The sequence below is a fragment of the Bison bison genome, unplaced genomic scaffold, assembly GCF_000754665.1.
Source record: "Bison bison bison isolate TAMUID 2011002044 unplaced genomic scaffold, Bison_UMD1.0 scf7180017864461, whole genome shotgun sequence".
NCBI lineage: Eukaryota > Metazoa > Chordata > Mammalia > Artiodactyla > Bovidae > Bison > Bison bison.
In genome coordinates, this window is record NW_011495023.1 from 15188048 (window position 1) to 15204095 (window position 16048).

Below are 16048 nucleotides of genomic sequence, written 5' to 3' on the forward strand. Positions count from 1 at the left end.
CATCATCTTCCCTCCATGCATGTCTATCTCTATGTTCAAATTTCCCTTTTCTGTAAGGACAGCAGTCATTTTGGATTAGGGCCTACCCTAATGACGGTGTTTTAACTTGATTACCTCTGTAAAGACCTTATTCTCAAATAAGGTCATATTGTGAAGTATGGGGGGGCGGGTAGAACCTAACCATATCTTTTTAGGGAAATATAATTCAACCCATAACAACATCAGACCATGACGATGCAAAAGAACAAAAGGTTAGTTGTAGTTTGAAATCAAATATTTCTAGTTGGATCTGAAATTAAATGTCTGGAGTTACATGGTCTGGTCTTACTTTTCTACAACTTCCTTCTCCAACACTCAACTTGTGCTGAACATCCCTTTATGAGTTTTAGGAAATATAAACTCTAAAAATACACATCTAAATAGTAATCCCTAGCATTTATGTTTGGAGAAGGCAATGGCAACCCACCCCAGCATTCTTGCCTGGAAAATCCCACGGACGGAGGAGCCTGGTAGGCTGCAGTCCATGGGGTTGTGAAGAGTCAGACACGACTGAGCTACTTCACTTTCACTTTTCACTTTCATGCACTGGAGAAGGAAATGGCAACCCACTCCAGTGTTCTTGCCTGGAGAATCCCAGGGATGGCAGAGCCTGGTGGGCTGCCATCTATGGGGTCGCACAGAGTCGGACACGACTGAAGTGACTTAGCAGCAGCAGCAGCATTTATGTTTTAGTCAAAACACTAAGTTTCACATTGCTTTATCTCTTTCTTGATAGTATTGTATTGTAAAAAAAAAAAAAATTGTAACAGAACATTATATTCAAAGGACCATTTTAAAATTCATAATGGAACAGCAACTAATTAGTCAGCAACAGCTATTGAGCAACCATGAGTACCATTTCCCTGAAGAGAAAAAGTATAGTAGACCTGTACTAAGTCCTTAAGGAGTTCTGGCATCATAAGACAAATGAGACTTACACACACACACAGACTTGCAGGGAAAAGTTTCATCTAAAAAATCCTTGTGTCTCTACTCCTGTGTCTGTTTTAATTATTCTTCAGATTTTAAATGGGGCAGATTTTTTAGCTCATATCTATCATTTTAATTGGAAATCAGAGTTTTTAAAAATTTGTTATTGATTTATACTAACTCCACCAAAATCATTTGAAATCCACTTCATAAGGTAGTTGTTTTGAGTAAGATCAAAAAGATAACATACTTAGCACGTTTTCAATAAATGTCAGCAATTATTATTGACATACCTATTGAAGGTCTAGCACAGAGTCCCAGGCAGGCCCTTGGCTTGCTGCACTGATATTTGTGTGGGTAACTGTATAGACCCACTTGAGCTATTTTGTACTTTACAAAAATTTGACCCAAAGTAGTTCTTATGAGGAGCCCTATAGCATCGTTATTTTCAAAATGAGTAAGAACCATAATTCCAGAGAATTCTTAGACACTTAAGAGCAACATGTGGTCCTTAGAATACACATGCATACACAGAGTTTACTTTTGCTTTCCTTTCCCTTGAGTTTTCTTTACAAGGAAAAACTTTTTTTCTATTTCTTTAATTTTGTATCTATGTGAGATGATGGGTGTCCACTAAAGTCACTGTGGGCATCATTTCATGGTATATGTAAGTTAAATCACTATGCTGTATGCCTTAAAACTTCTTCAGTGTTGTATCCCAATTATATCTCGATAAAACTGGGAGGAAGAAACATTTTAATTCTAAAATATATAGAATAATATATTGGAAAAGATCCAGAGGAAAAAAATCCAGATGCCATTTGATTTCACAGAGAGAGGAATTTAAACAGTGTTGCTTCGGCTCAACATATCTTTGTGGAAAGGGATTTAACATCTCTAAATCTTAATTTCTTCCTCTTTAAAGTGATACACTTATTTCCAGGATTATTTGGCATGAGACTATATAAATTCCTTCATGCCATTCCTGCATATAATAGATGCTCAAGAAAAGTGACTTCCAGCAAAGCCCCTTCCATGGACTCCCATGACCTCCATCTCTCCATCAAGGTAGTTACCCTGCCAGGAATAAAGTATTTTTTTCTAAATATATATATTTTACTGAGGTGTGCTTAAAATGTTTCAGGTGCACAGCAAGGCGATTCAGTTATACATATACACATATGTTGTTTTTGAAATTATTTTCCATTACAGATTATTACAATATATTGACTATAGTTGCCTGTGCTATAGAGTAAACCTTTGTAGCTTAACTATTTTTTAAAAAAAATTAGAAATCTAGCATCAGGAATAAAATTTTTGATGAAATGGAAAAATGCTACGCTTTTTTTTTTTCCTGTACTAATTTAACTTTCCATCAGAGAGAACATTAGAATTTGGAAGAAAACCAAAGTACAGAGTGAAATGGCTGGTTTCACCCTGCTCTGTTTGTATCTGAGCAGCCTCAGGTAGCCAACTTTTCTCCTGTGAGCTAGTTCCCCTGGCAGAACCTTCCAGAATGTTCCAGTCCGGTGAGGAGGACAGCAGCTTTCCAGTCGCTTGGTGTGGCTTGCCTGGGGGAGAAGGCAGAGGCCCGCCTGTATAATCCGATTTCGCCAACTCAAACTAATCACTACTGGTAGTAGCAAAATTTAGCCTGGATCTGCTTAGTTAATCTAGATTGACAGGAGGTAAAAAGAAACGGGACACAAGGGCGCAGAAGCGAGGGGAGGGGACCAGCACTGATTTCCAGCCTTGCTCTTCCATCTGGGGCTTCTCATTTGCCCCCCTCTTGGGGCTTCTCTTTTTCTTCTCTTATAAACAAACGCTCCTGGTCGTTAGGAGACCAGCCTCGCACCGAGCCGCCTCACCAACAACAGGTGCACAGGGAGGCTCCGGGCTGCGCAGAGCGATCTCTCCTGGCTGAGGCTGAGCAGAAGGTCCCACCAGGCACAGACTGTACCTGAGACTATGTATTATTTATTGAAACTGAGCTCCGCTTTCTCTTTATCCTCCCGGGCAGCCCTGGAGTCAGGCGCCTCTTAAAATGGATGCCGCCAGCAGCTAACCTACAAAGTCTCCTAAATTCAACTTGCTTTCCCTCTTTTTCTTGCTAAGTAACTGTCAGCCAGCGCGGCCAACCTTTTGTTCACTCTTGGGGAGTCCTGGGGAGTTGCACTTTAGCAGCGAAGGAAGAATTCTTCTGTGCTTTTGGGCGTTTCCACCTGGAATCAAGTTGTGTTTTTTAAGGGGATACTGCACTCTGGATTTTGTCCATTTTGTGGACATAGAGAAGACCCTTATGCAGCAGCGCCTGCCTTCATAGACTGGGTAATTAGAGCAGTGATCTGTGATGTGCGTGTTTACATGCTTAGCCCTGAGAAGAAAAATGGGCTCCCTGAAGGTGATCTTTATTTTTACTTATGATATCTGTGTCTGGCAAACCAGGGAACTTTTTGCATTTGGGTAACAGAGACTTTTGAAATCTACTTCCCTGGATTGTCCATGTTGGTGAAATTGCTGTTGGCCACCTCAGCCCTGCATGTTGCCATGCTAAAGACACCTAAGGGTAAAAATGTCTCTTGGGTAAGTAGACAATGATTTCCTCTCTCTTCAAAATATATCTAAAACAGAAATACTTTGAGAACTTAAAAGACATCTAGGGGTTTCGTGTTTGGGAGAAAGTATTTGCCTTAGAAAATCACAGGAAGATCTTTCTACATGTTAGACAGCTTTTGGCAAAAGCTTGATGGTGTACTTGCTAAAATATAAACTATAGGACATAAACTCTTTACTTGTTTTGGCATTTTTAAGTTGCCTCATAGTCGCATCTACACCCAGAACTTAAAATTTATGAATCCAAATTTATGATTTTAAGATGTTTTTAATCCCAGGATTCTTTAGGTTCGATAAAGAGAGTGTCAATATTATGGAGGGGCATTAAGTCAAATTTTAAAGGTAGCACGTGTAGAGTTTACAGTATTGGGGGAAATTGTTCCTTTTGTGTTAGAAACAAGATAGAAATAGGTATTTCTCAATTTCATTCTGACTAATTTCTGTTAATCCATAATGGACATGTATAGTGAAAGGTTAACATTCCAGGAATAACAGTATGTTAATCCTAATCAAATTTGACTCCTTAATGTTGTTTCAAATTAGTTTCCTACCAAAAATATAAACTAGATTGAGCTCAAAATAATGAGAATAGTCTGAAAACTTCTAAAAAAGAATGACTATAGTTCCCTGGCTGTCCGATTTCCTGAGCTTGATGCATTAAAATTAACAAATGGATTCCCTTCTACTCTCCCTTCTACTCTACTTCACAAGTTCTCACAGATGAACTGTGTCTCTTACACCAGTGTTTTAGCTGCTGCTCACACCTACAACCCAACCATACTTGTCACAGAATTTGACATATCTGATTATGATTACAGTTTGCTTAACTCAGAAAAAGAAAGGATTCCATCTTTTTGGTTAAAAAATCATTTGTAGTACCTTAACTTGAAATTCACTAATTGGGTTTTTTTTTGTTTTTTTTTTTTTACATTTTATGACATAGTACAATTGGTCTGAAAACAGTGATTATGATTTTTTTCTATTATGGATATTCTTTAGAATATTTAACAAAGACATGTGTCTTAGTTTAAAACACAGCTCCCAAGATTATCTCCAAAAGTTTACAAACTTTTCCAGGTTATTCATTATTAAAAATTAATATACGTATAGTGGATTCACTCATTGTACACTAGAAATTAACACAATATTGTAAAGCAACTGTAATATCCCAATTAAAAATGAATATTTCTTATCTTGATATTATTGCTTTTGTGGCTTTTTTATCCTTCTCCTTGCCCCCCTTCACAGTATAATCAAGAGAGAAAACTCAAGGACCAGTGAGTTTTCATTCCCTCTCTGTTCAGATGGCTCCAATGGCTAATTCCAGTGCCCATAGGGGCGTCTGCCACTTTCTCCTGGTACATAAACACCGAAGAAAGGAGTAATTTCAGAAGTATATCCCCTCCTTCATCTGCGTAATCCTCCTAAAAGATTAATTCTCCCAAAGCAGTGCCTGCTTAACAGAGTATTTCTGCCAGGAGGACAAAACTTGAAACATTTCAAAAGCTTAGACCACTGTTGGGTTAGGTTCCCTTCAGACTCAATTATGCTAATATTTTTTTAAAAGTTCAAGTCCCTGGCTAGAAGTTTAGAAGCAGTTCTTCTCATAGAGTCAGAATACTTGTATTTTCTTAGGTTAGAATAGACTGTTCCTGGTTTGTTGTATTTGGTGACACAAGTCTCTGTAGCAGAGTTTGTCGAAAGCAAAGTTTACAAATTTTATGAGTGTGACATTACAGAGAATACTGTCATTTGGGAGGTGTGCGTTTTCTGTTCAAGGAATGAATAATCAATGTTTCTGAATATTATAGAATGCCTTTATTTGTAATAGAGGGTGTAGAGAGACAGTTTCAAGTGTTGGCCATCACTTCTGTTTCAATCAGTTGTGGTTGTTTTAGGTGGTGAATGACATTTCTCTGAGTCCTTTGACTATTAGGTACAGTGAAATGTACCCGATATACCTGCCTTTGCCATTGCCAGTTTTCATTTAAACATTTGTTTAGACTCGAATTCAAGAAGAGAATAAAATAATTCATCATGTCTCAGACCACATCGTGAACTTTGTGATGGTGAGAATAGGTCATGCATCTCTCCATCCCTGGTTCCTCTAGAGCAGGGGTCCCCAGCCTCTAGGATCCGATGCCTGATGGTGTGAGCTGGAGCTGATGTAATAATAATAGAAATAAAGTACATAATAAATGTAATGTGCTTGAATCTTCCCCAAACCACCCATTCCTGGTCCATGGAAAAATTTCTTCCATGAAGCAGCGTGCTGGTGCCAGGAAGCTTGGGGACTGTTGCTCTAGAGAATTCCTTAGACATACTTGGCTCAAAGTGATAAATGCAAATACGTATTGCTGAAAATCACAAGCTCAGGGTGAAAGTGATAGTCACTCAGTTGTGTCCGACTCTTTGCAACCCCATGGACTGACTATACAGTTCATGGAATTCTCCAGGTCAGAATACTGGAGTGGGTAGCCTTTCCCTTCTCCAGGGGATCTTCTCAACCCAGGGACAAACCCAGGTCTCCTGCATTGCAGGTGGATTCTTTACCAGCTGAGCCATAAGGGAAGCCCAAGCTCAGGGTGAAACACCACTTTTCTTTTCCAATATCGTGGTATCTGGTCTAGGTGTCTGTTTGAACATGCCTGAGAGGTTTCCTGGCTGTAAGATGAACAAGAGGATGTGTGCTCCATCACTGAATCACGTCCAACTCTTCTGCTACCCCATGGACTGCAGTCCGCCAGACTTACCTGTCCATGGAATTTCCCAGGCAAGAGTACTGAAGTGGGTTGCCATTTCCTTCTCCAATGGATCTTCCCAACCCAGGGACTGAACCTGTGTTTCCTGCTTTGGCAGGCAAATTCTTTACCACTGAACCACCAGGGAAGCCCTAAACAAGTGCATAGTAACCACCTATTATTTCTCTGAGATGCAGTGAGAATTAGCAAGTCCTCTGTATAAGCGTTCAACAATCATTCAACAGATGTTTATCAATTGCTTCTTTTATGATAGTCTCAGCACTGAGTCAACAGTAGCGAGTAATGTACTTGAAAATCTGTGTCCTCAAAGAGCTGAAATTCTAGTAAAGGGAAACAGGAGATATATGAGTAATGCGTGAGATAGAATACAGTCAAGCAAGAGACATGAACTTATCTACAAAACAGTAACAGACTCACAGATGTACAGAAGAGGTTTCTGGTTTCCAAGGGAGATGGGGGAATGGGAAGAAATGAATTGGGAGTTTGAGGTTAGCAGATGCAAATTAGGATATATATAGGATGGCTAAACAACAAGGTCCTACTGTGTAGCACAGCGAACTATTGAACTGGGATAAACCATAAAGGAAAAAAGTATACAAAGAATCACTAAATAGGAATATAAATCACTTGGCTGCACAGTAGAAATTAACGTTATATACTTCAGTAAAAAAGTCAAGCAAGAAATGGGTTAGAAATTGCTGATCAGTGGAAGAGGGTGTTGCATGTTGGTTGGTCCAGCTATTTAAGCTAGGGCTTCCCTGGTAGCTCAGCTGGTAAAGAATCTGCCTGCGATGTGGAGACCCTGGTTCGATTTCTGGGTTGGGAAGATCCACTGGAGAAGGGAATGGCTACCCACTGAAGAAGGTAGCAGAGTCAGTCACAGGGGAAACAGTAATTGAGCATCTCCAGCAAAGATGTCAGGTGCAAGGTGCAAAGACTGGAGCATGTGAGGAGTGACAAGATGGCCAGTGTGGCTGGACTATGGTTACCTTCTTGAAATTTCCTTGGGTCTCTGTATGCATTTGTCTGTCTATGTAATTGTTTCCCTGTGGATTCCAAGGCACACTGACATCCCTCCCTTCCAGTCCCTGGAGAGATGGTATGTAAAGGCCTTACAGGACAGTACACCTAGGCACCTGTACAATCAGCAAGGTGATAGCAGCAAGGACAGAGAGAGGACTGGTCATCATGACACACTCATGCTCTACCCGTGACCCTTAAGAATCGAGAACTTTCTTATTTTTTAAAGTAATTGAGACAGTCTCACCAACGAGTGTAATGTAACTTTGACATAACAGAAATGAGAATAAATTTTAAAGTAATGTTAATGGATTGAGCCAGAGAACTGGGGAGTAAGGATCCAGATTTAAGGAACACAGCTTTTCCAAGAGCAATTTTTACTTTTTGTGAGGACAGGTATGCAATCCAAAACTTTATCATGGAATCTCTGTGGATTCTTGGACCATAAAAAACTCTTCCAAAGATCTGTTTGGCAGAGTGGGGGACAGGACATGGTCTTCTGGACATTTGCTCCTAAAAGCTGTAGGGACACCTTAAGGTTGTATAGATCTGACTTTATGTCAGACTGATCTCCTTTGTTGAAAAGTCATTTCACCCTCAAAATATAAAAATAACAGATCCCACTTCATGTCCTGTCACTGTGCAGACTGCCTTGCTATACTTTTAATCCTCAAGATCTGAAATCACTCATACTGAGCTGTTTGTTATTCCAAATCTGTGGTCTTATATAAAATAATTGCTCTCTGCATATAGTGTATTTTATTAGTTGTTTTTCCGGTTTTGATTATGTGCCATAAGAAACTAATAAAATTCATTTAAAAAATAAAGAGAGAAAATAAAGAATATAAAGAAATTGCTGTCATTTAACCAAGTGCTTGAGATTAAATAAGAACTCAGAACTTTAGGTCTGCTTTCTAAAGATACTTCTAACAAATGCATTATTATGGGTGTGTTATTCTATTATAAAATTAGTGTTATTAGAAATTGTCTAAAAGACTAACATGAAAACTCAATACACTCCACACGCTTGCTCATTTCTGAAGTGGAAGAGGTGTCCTCCAGGGGAGCAATCCATCACCTTTCTTTGGTTATTGGCTCCATAGATGTTTCAGCTTATTTCCACATGGATGTCACTCTCATATTGTCAAGAATCACTGTTCCTCTCATTTTTAACCTCCCTGATCACTGTAGATATCTGCAGGTCACTGTAGATATCTCGATGACTCGAAAGCTGACTTACCTCTCGTTGATTGTGCTTCATTTGATATATACGTTTCACTGCAGCATCCAGTTTATTGGTTTCAGACAATAACAGTTTCTGAAAATATCTAATTTTATCTGTTCCTGCTATGAACATATACCAGTGTCATCAGAAATAGTATTTCCCTCTTATTTGCTCTCCTCTCTTTCCTTGTTGAAGTATGTTGGAAGGTTTACTAAACTTGTTTCCAGTACTTGCGACGATTTTAATTTTTTCAACTTCACTCACAATTGATTGGAAATCAGGGTGTCTGGTGATAGGGTGTCTGATCAGATAAATTGTTTACTTTTGCTCACAGCTGTTAAGATTCTTCCAGAAATTCATATGTGAGGACAGCTATTTCTTCTTCCAATGAGTATTTTTTTTTTTTTTTACTCGATAAAAGGACTCTGTCTGGGCTTGGTAAATACTGATGTACGTTACTTTATAGAGTGAGTCATGGAGCACTAAAAGCTGTGTATCTTATGAAGCCTACTACTGTTAATTATGTTTTTGATATTAAAAATAATCATATTTTAAAGATAACCATAGTTCTCTAACTTAGAGAGCTCTCATATATTTAAAGGGAGCTGTCATTCACTGTCTCCAAGCACTGTCATTTCCCCTGCTTTCCTGATTCGTATTTTTTTAATATAATTGATTTATAATGCTGTGTTACTTTCTGCTATTTAGCAAGATGACTCAGTTACACATATGTGTTCTTTTCCGAGTCTTTTCCATTATGGTTTGTCTCAGGATGCTGAATGTAGTTCCCTGAGCTATACAGTAGGGCCTTGTTGTGTACTCATCCTGCTTCTAACAGTTCGCATCTGCTAATCCCAAACTCTCCATCTTCCCATCCCTGCCCCTCCCTCTTGGCAACCACAAGTCTTTCTCTATGTCTGTGAGTCTGTTTTTCTTTTGTTCAGTTCAGTCAGTCATGTCTGACTCTTTGCAACTCCATGGACTGCAGCACTCCAGGCTTCCCTGTCCTTCACCATCTCCTGGAGCTTCTTCAAACTTCCATCCATTGAGTCGGTGATGCCATCCGACCGTCTCATCCTCTGTCGCCCCCTTCTCCTCCTGTCATCAATCTTTCCCAGCATGAGGGTCTTTCCAATGAGTTGACTCTTCATATCACCAGGAACAGAAATGAGAAACACACACACACACACACACACTAGAATGTTACTCAGCCATGAAAAAGAACGAAATAATATTTGCAGCAACATGGTTGGACCTAGAGATTCTAATACTAAGTGAAGTAAGCCAGATATCATATTATTTAGACATATAATTTCTCTCATGTTATTTAGACATAATATATAATTTAGATATAATTATAACTTTTATAATTATACATATATTTAGATATAATTTCTATCATATCATATCATTTAGACAATCATTATATTATTTAGGCATATATGTCTAAAATACAACAAATGAGCAAATGAACCAATCTACAAAAGAAAATCCTTCATTGGAAGGACTGATGCTGAAGCTGAAATTCTAATACTTTCCCTGGCTTACTTTACTCAGTATGATAATCTCCACGTCTAACCATGTTGCTGCAAATAATTACTTCATTCTTTTTCATGACTGAGCAACATTCTGTGGTGTGTGTTTGTATATTTCTGTTTCTGATGACATCATATTCTCTCATGCACCAACATCACCAACATGCCTTGTTGACAGTATTCCAAAAATGGAGAAAATACAGGCTTCAGAGACATTCTGAGTTTGAATCTGGTTCTCACACTAACTGTGAGATCTTGGACAAGTTATAACCACCAAGGTTTAGTGTATTCATCTATGAAATGGGGATAATAAAGCTTTTTCCATAGGAGTATTTTTAAAATACTCCTAATATTAGCACTTATATTAGGTGCTAATCATAGTGCTCACTCTTACAAACAATGTGTTCAATTCCAGTTTGCTTCTTTCCTCTGTCCCTTGCTTTCCAGTCCCACTGGTATAGCACTAATTCAGGGATTTCTTTTTTATTATTTATTTATTTGGCTACACCAGCTCCTAGTTGTGGCATGCAGGATCTTTAATTACAATATGTGAGCTCTTAGTTGTAGTATATAGGATCTATTAATAGTTCCCTGATCAGGAATTGAACCTGGGCCCTCTGCATTGGGAGCACAGAGTCTTAGCCACTGGACCACCAGAGAAGTTCCAGGGATTTCTTATCTTGTCTCTGCTAGACCCTTACCTGTAGCAGTCTTCATATTGAGGGCTAACTTCCAAATTTTCCCTTCTCTAATCCATTCCAAACACTTCTCCTAGTCAACAAGTGCCCCTAAACCCAGATCTTCATCAATTCTCTGTCAGATCAAATCCTTTACAGATTCCTCACCATCCACAGCTAGAGTTAAACATTTCTGAACTCAACTGACTCCTTTCACAAAGAAGACAACTAAGAAGTCTGGAAGCAGGGGTTGGATGAGCCAAAGACTCTCCTGCTTGTTCCTCTGGCTTCTTTCCCGTGGGTTTGAGCCTTAGGTATAGACAAAATGAACTTCCAACTGGTGAAACGTTCTCTTCACACTTGCTGGGAGGACATCCCTGGTCCTTCTGGAGACAATCTGGGAGTGAGGGAGAGGTTCAGCTCCATTTCGAGTGCAGTGCACCATCCTCACATGCACAGGCTCACCCTGGCTCCAAACATGTTTCCCCTTGGGGTAGCATCTCTGCCTGAGTATTCCTGAGTCTGAAGATCATGACTGAAGGCCAACAGAATGGCGAATCAGGAAGGGTGAGGAAAATCAAATAATCATCCACAAGTCACTAAGTATTTTTGCTGAAATCTTCCCCCTTTTTCTTTTTAAAGTGGGCCATTTTTAAAGTCTTTATTGAATTTGTTACAATATTGTTTCTGTTTTATGTTTTGGTTTTTTGGCCAAGAGGCATGTGGAATCTTAGCTCCCCAACCAGGCATCAAACCCAGGCCCCCTATGTTAGAAGGCAAAGTCTTAACCACTGGACCACGAGGGAAGTCCCTTGCCCTTTTTCTATTGTGGTGAAGGTTAAAAAACAGAGAGAGTATACACAATCACCTACGTGAAAGATATAATGCAAAATCTAAATGAGAATGCTACATCCAGACTGAATAAGAAGTGTGACATTTCAGGGAGAAGATGTCAGTCTGTATCCTCATTCACCTTCAGTGCCACATCTGAGGCTTTGAGGGCCTAAGAATGAGATGACCAATGAGGAATGGTTCCCTAAAATCAAGAGGTGACATAATTTGCAGTGAGTTACCAAATCCCAATCTGTTCACAGGGATCTGTGTTGGTGCCCCGTAGGGAGATTTTGTTCTGAGTGTCCTGACCTTTGTGCAAGCTGGCTAGGAATAACAGCCTCTGCGAGCAGTAGCCACCTTGATCAGCAAGCATTTCAGAGAAAACATTCCCTTGCAGTCCCACTGTTTTGTGGGACTCCTCCTTATATATAGATAGAAGGTACATGGACGTGATAAGATTGGAGTGGTTACTTCTGCCCTGAGAAAACTGCTGTGTGGGGTTTGGAGGACCCCATGGAGAAATTCAATGGAGGCAAGTTAGGGATGCTACTCTTAGAGAAAAAGCTGGAGAGATCCCAGTGTGAGTGATTTCAAATTAAGTTACTAAATAAATGCTAATCCTGTTTCAAGCATTCATTCACCCTAGGGTGACCAGAAGTCCCATATTAGACCTGTTGGCCCACAATTATTAATAGTGTCTTCTTTCATCCTCTGAAGTGTTCTGGTTTGGCCAACGAATTACATGACCACTCTCATTGTTACAACAGAGTATGAATGAATGATTAAGGTGGAGGGGGTTAGGGAGAAGGACTGGGAAACTGCAAGCTTGAAGGTCAATGTGAGTAGGGAAATGCAGATAGACAGACTAAGCTGATGTCAGACAGGAAGGCATCAGACCTGTGTCTTTGGGCAGGTGAATTAACTTCTTCAGGAATCACTTTCTTTACTTGCAAAATGAAGATCTGTGTACTTACCTCATATGGTGTGAGGATCACTCTTAAGAATGCAAGAAGTATACATGAAGGAGATGGGTCATGTCATAAGAAAGAGCAGTTAGGCAAGGATTTTACTTGGCTGTTCTGCATGAAATTACCTCAGGTGCCAATCTAGATTTCTTAGCCTGACCTTGGAGAATGTCAAGTCTAGTCCGATCTCCATGTAAATTTCTGGTCTGGTTCCCTGCCACTGCTTCTTCTTCCATAGATAGAACCTCAACTTTTCTGAACGCACTTGAAGTATTCACACGTGTGCCTCTGAGTTGACCCCCCACGCCCCTGAAATCTCATCGCTGCTACTTCTGAGCCAAGTTCCAAACTAAGCCTTGTTGGCAAAGGTCATGCAAAGTAAAAAAGATCATTAGAATTACCCTCACTCTTGTGTAAAGGAAGTTTGCATTTATGTCATTCATACTGGCAGAACATACTATAATAAAGTTCAAAATTCTAGGTGTTCATTATGTCATTAATAATTGACACGTTTGAAATGCAAGCAGAATTTCTATGTTTGTATCATCGGCAATGATATGAGGGCTTCTGGGAAAAAAATTAAGAGGTTATTCAGAAAGAAATTTCCTCCCTTCTTTCTGAGGAGGAAAGTAGGAAGGGACTTCACCTAAGGAGTAAGGCTAATCCAAGAAAATGAGACTGTAAGTGAGGAAAGAGCACTATTTCAATTTCATCCTACCAAAAAAAAATCAAAAGTTAGATAGAGACTCTCAACATGCAGGGGAAGGTCCCACGCCTTTCATAAAAGGAGGCTCATGAGTTCAGGAGTGTAAACATATCAGTATTCGCCTCACCAGGGAGGTTTGGTATTTTTATCTCAGCAGTTTGCTCGTTTTTCGCTCTTACATAGATGATCTTTATGAACTTCCCAAGTCACGTCAGGAGACTGAAATGAGCTGGCTTCCCTCTACTCGTGTGAAGGGAAGCAGCCAAAGGTGGGTGACAAACTTCACCCTTCTCTTCCTCTGGTGAATCAAGCTCCACACTGTGGATTTACTGAGCCTTGGTCTTTTGCTGAGAAAGGATGTGACTATCTTGCCTTTCCCTGGGCCCAAGAAAAGAACCCAAATTATGCTCTGTTTAAGTGAATGTGGCCACAAAAACAGACTGGGAATAAAAATACTCCCAACCTATCAAAGCAGAAGGAAGAGATGGCATTGACATAGATCCCCCCAAATCACCAGGATCAGGCATCCCCGCCTGACACAAGAGGAATCAGAATGGAGTTAGAGGTCTGAGATATTGTCACAGTGATCCCTGGAACTTACGGAATTGGTCTGAGTAGTTTGCTGGGGCTTTTGTTACCACAGCGATCTTCTAGCTGCTTGCTCCACATAACCAGAAGCAGCCGCAATGAAAGCACACATTTTTATTTTTTTTTTTAAATTATTTGATTTACAATGTTGTGTTAATTTCTACTGTACAGCAAATTCATTCAGTTATTCTTTTTTAAATATTCTTTTCTATTATGGTTCATCACAGGATATTGAATGTCGTCCTCTGTGCTATGCAGTAGGACTTCACTGTGGTTAACATCTGCTCACCCCAAACTCCCAGCCCTTCTCTCCTCTGATCCCCTCCCCCTTGGCAACCATGAGCCAGTCCTTTATGTCTGTGAGTCTGTTTCTGTTTCATAGATAAGTTGCTTTGCATCATTTTAGATTCCACATGTAAGTGATGTCATATGGTGTTTGTTCTTTTTGACTTACTTCACTTAGTATAACAATCATTAGTTCTATCATGTTGCTGCAAATGGCATGATTTTGTTCTTTGTGGCTGAGTAGTATTGCATTGTGCATATGTACCACGTCTTCTTGTTTATCCATACATCTGTTGAGGGACAGTTAAATTATTTCCATTTCCTGGCTATTGTAAGAAGTGCTGCTATGAACATAGGGTGTATCTTTTTGAATTTTAGTTTTGTCCAGGTATATGCCCCAGGAGTAGAATTGTTGGATCATATGGTAATTTTATTCTTAGTCTTTTGAGGAACTTCCATACTATTTTCCATAGTGGAAAGCACAGAACGCACTTAATTTTCCAAATGTAAGCAACATTTTAAACGTGAACCAGGTGTGCGCAGACTTTTCTAGACTGGCAGGTGGATTGCAGCCTCCTGCAGTCTGGCTACACAGATGCAGTCTGCTCTCTTCATCAGCTGTGTTATAGGTCCACACCTGTAAACAGGTGTCCTTCAAACTTTGAGACTTCACGGAGTCTCTCCAACACCCTTGATCCCATGGCAGACTCATAGTAAAGGAAGTCAGCTCAGCACCTCGTTGGCCACTGCTGTCACTTCCGGAGATGAAGGAACAGACAGAGCTTATTTTTGTTTTTTGTTTTTCCCTAAAGGCTGTGAGGGAGGACAGGCAGAAAAAACAAGGATGTGAAAATATTTGAGAGAAGGAGGGAAAAAAGTCAAGAATAAACACACTTCAGTGCCACCTGTCTCAGATGACACGCTTGCCTCTCTCCGTAAGAGCCAGACCTGCAGCCTCAGAAACTTGACAGTTCACACGAGTGTCTTCATTTTCTGCCGCTTTCTCAACCATCCTGGAAAAATACTGTAGAGAGCTGTGCCGGAGGACTGCCTCTAGAGACAGGCTCAACATCTGGGTGCCACTCCAGCTCTGCCTTTGACCTCGGGGGCACTGGTCATTTATCTTCATGAAGACAGTGTTTCTAGTCTGATCCACAGGGGAGAGATCTCTATCCTGCTTGCCTCAGATGGTTCCAGATACCTCTGAGAGAGAGTCTTGACACTATAAAACGTCACAAACATGTTCCTATTTTATGAAAATGAGACTGTAATCCATTCACTTTCGAGAAAAACCACCAGTGTTTCTAAACACAGTTTCAAGTTACGATGGCAGTGAACCAGGGAATTAGTCTGTCTTACAGAGTGAAGTGAGTCAGAAGGGGAAAATAAATATCATATATTAATGTATATATGTGGAAACTAGAAAAATGGTACAGAGGAACCTATCTGCAGGGCAGGAATAGAGACACGGATGTAGAGAAATGGACATGTGGGCATGCAGGAACAGTAAGGTGAACTGGGAGATTAGGACTGATATATATATACTACCATGTGTAAAATAGTTAGTGGGAAGCCACTGTATATCTCAGGGAGCTCAGCTTGGTGCTCTGTGGCGATGTAGAGGGCTGGGATATATGTATACTATAGCTGATTCATGTTTCTGTACAGCAGAAACCAACATAACACTGTAAAGCAGTCATACTCCAATGGAAAAAATATTCTGTAGTAACCTTAAAAAATAAAAAACAAAAAAATAGACAGTAGACAAAAATGTATTCTCTCCAATGAGGAATTGAACTCCTCTGACCATCTCAGAGAATGGAGTGTAACCAAAGATAATAAATACATTCATTTCAAATATTGAGTTGA

General features: G+C 39.8%; 1 protein-coding gene across 3 annotated transcripts in view; it reads left to right on the forward strand.

The window, feature by feature from the left end:
- CACNB2 (calcium channel, voltage-dependent, beta 2 subunit) overlaps nt 1-16048 on the forward strand; it is a 432395-nt gene that overhangs the window by 177431 nt on the left and 238916 nt on the right. Inside the window, exon 1 of one of the 3 annotated variants that reach the window (XM_010859992.1) lies at nt 2432-3552. The exons of the other annotated variants lie outside the window; for them this stretch is intronic. Coding sequence (XP_010858294.1) covers nt 3472-3552 — 81 coding nt within the window. The 5' untranslated portion in view covers nt 2432-3471. Of the gene's footprint in view, nt 1-2431; nt 3553-16048 lie in introns of those variants that run through there. 3 annotated transcript variants of the gene reach the window in all.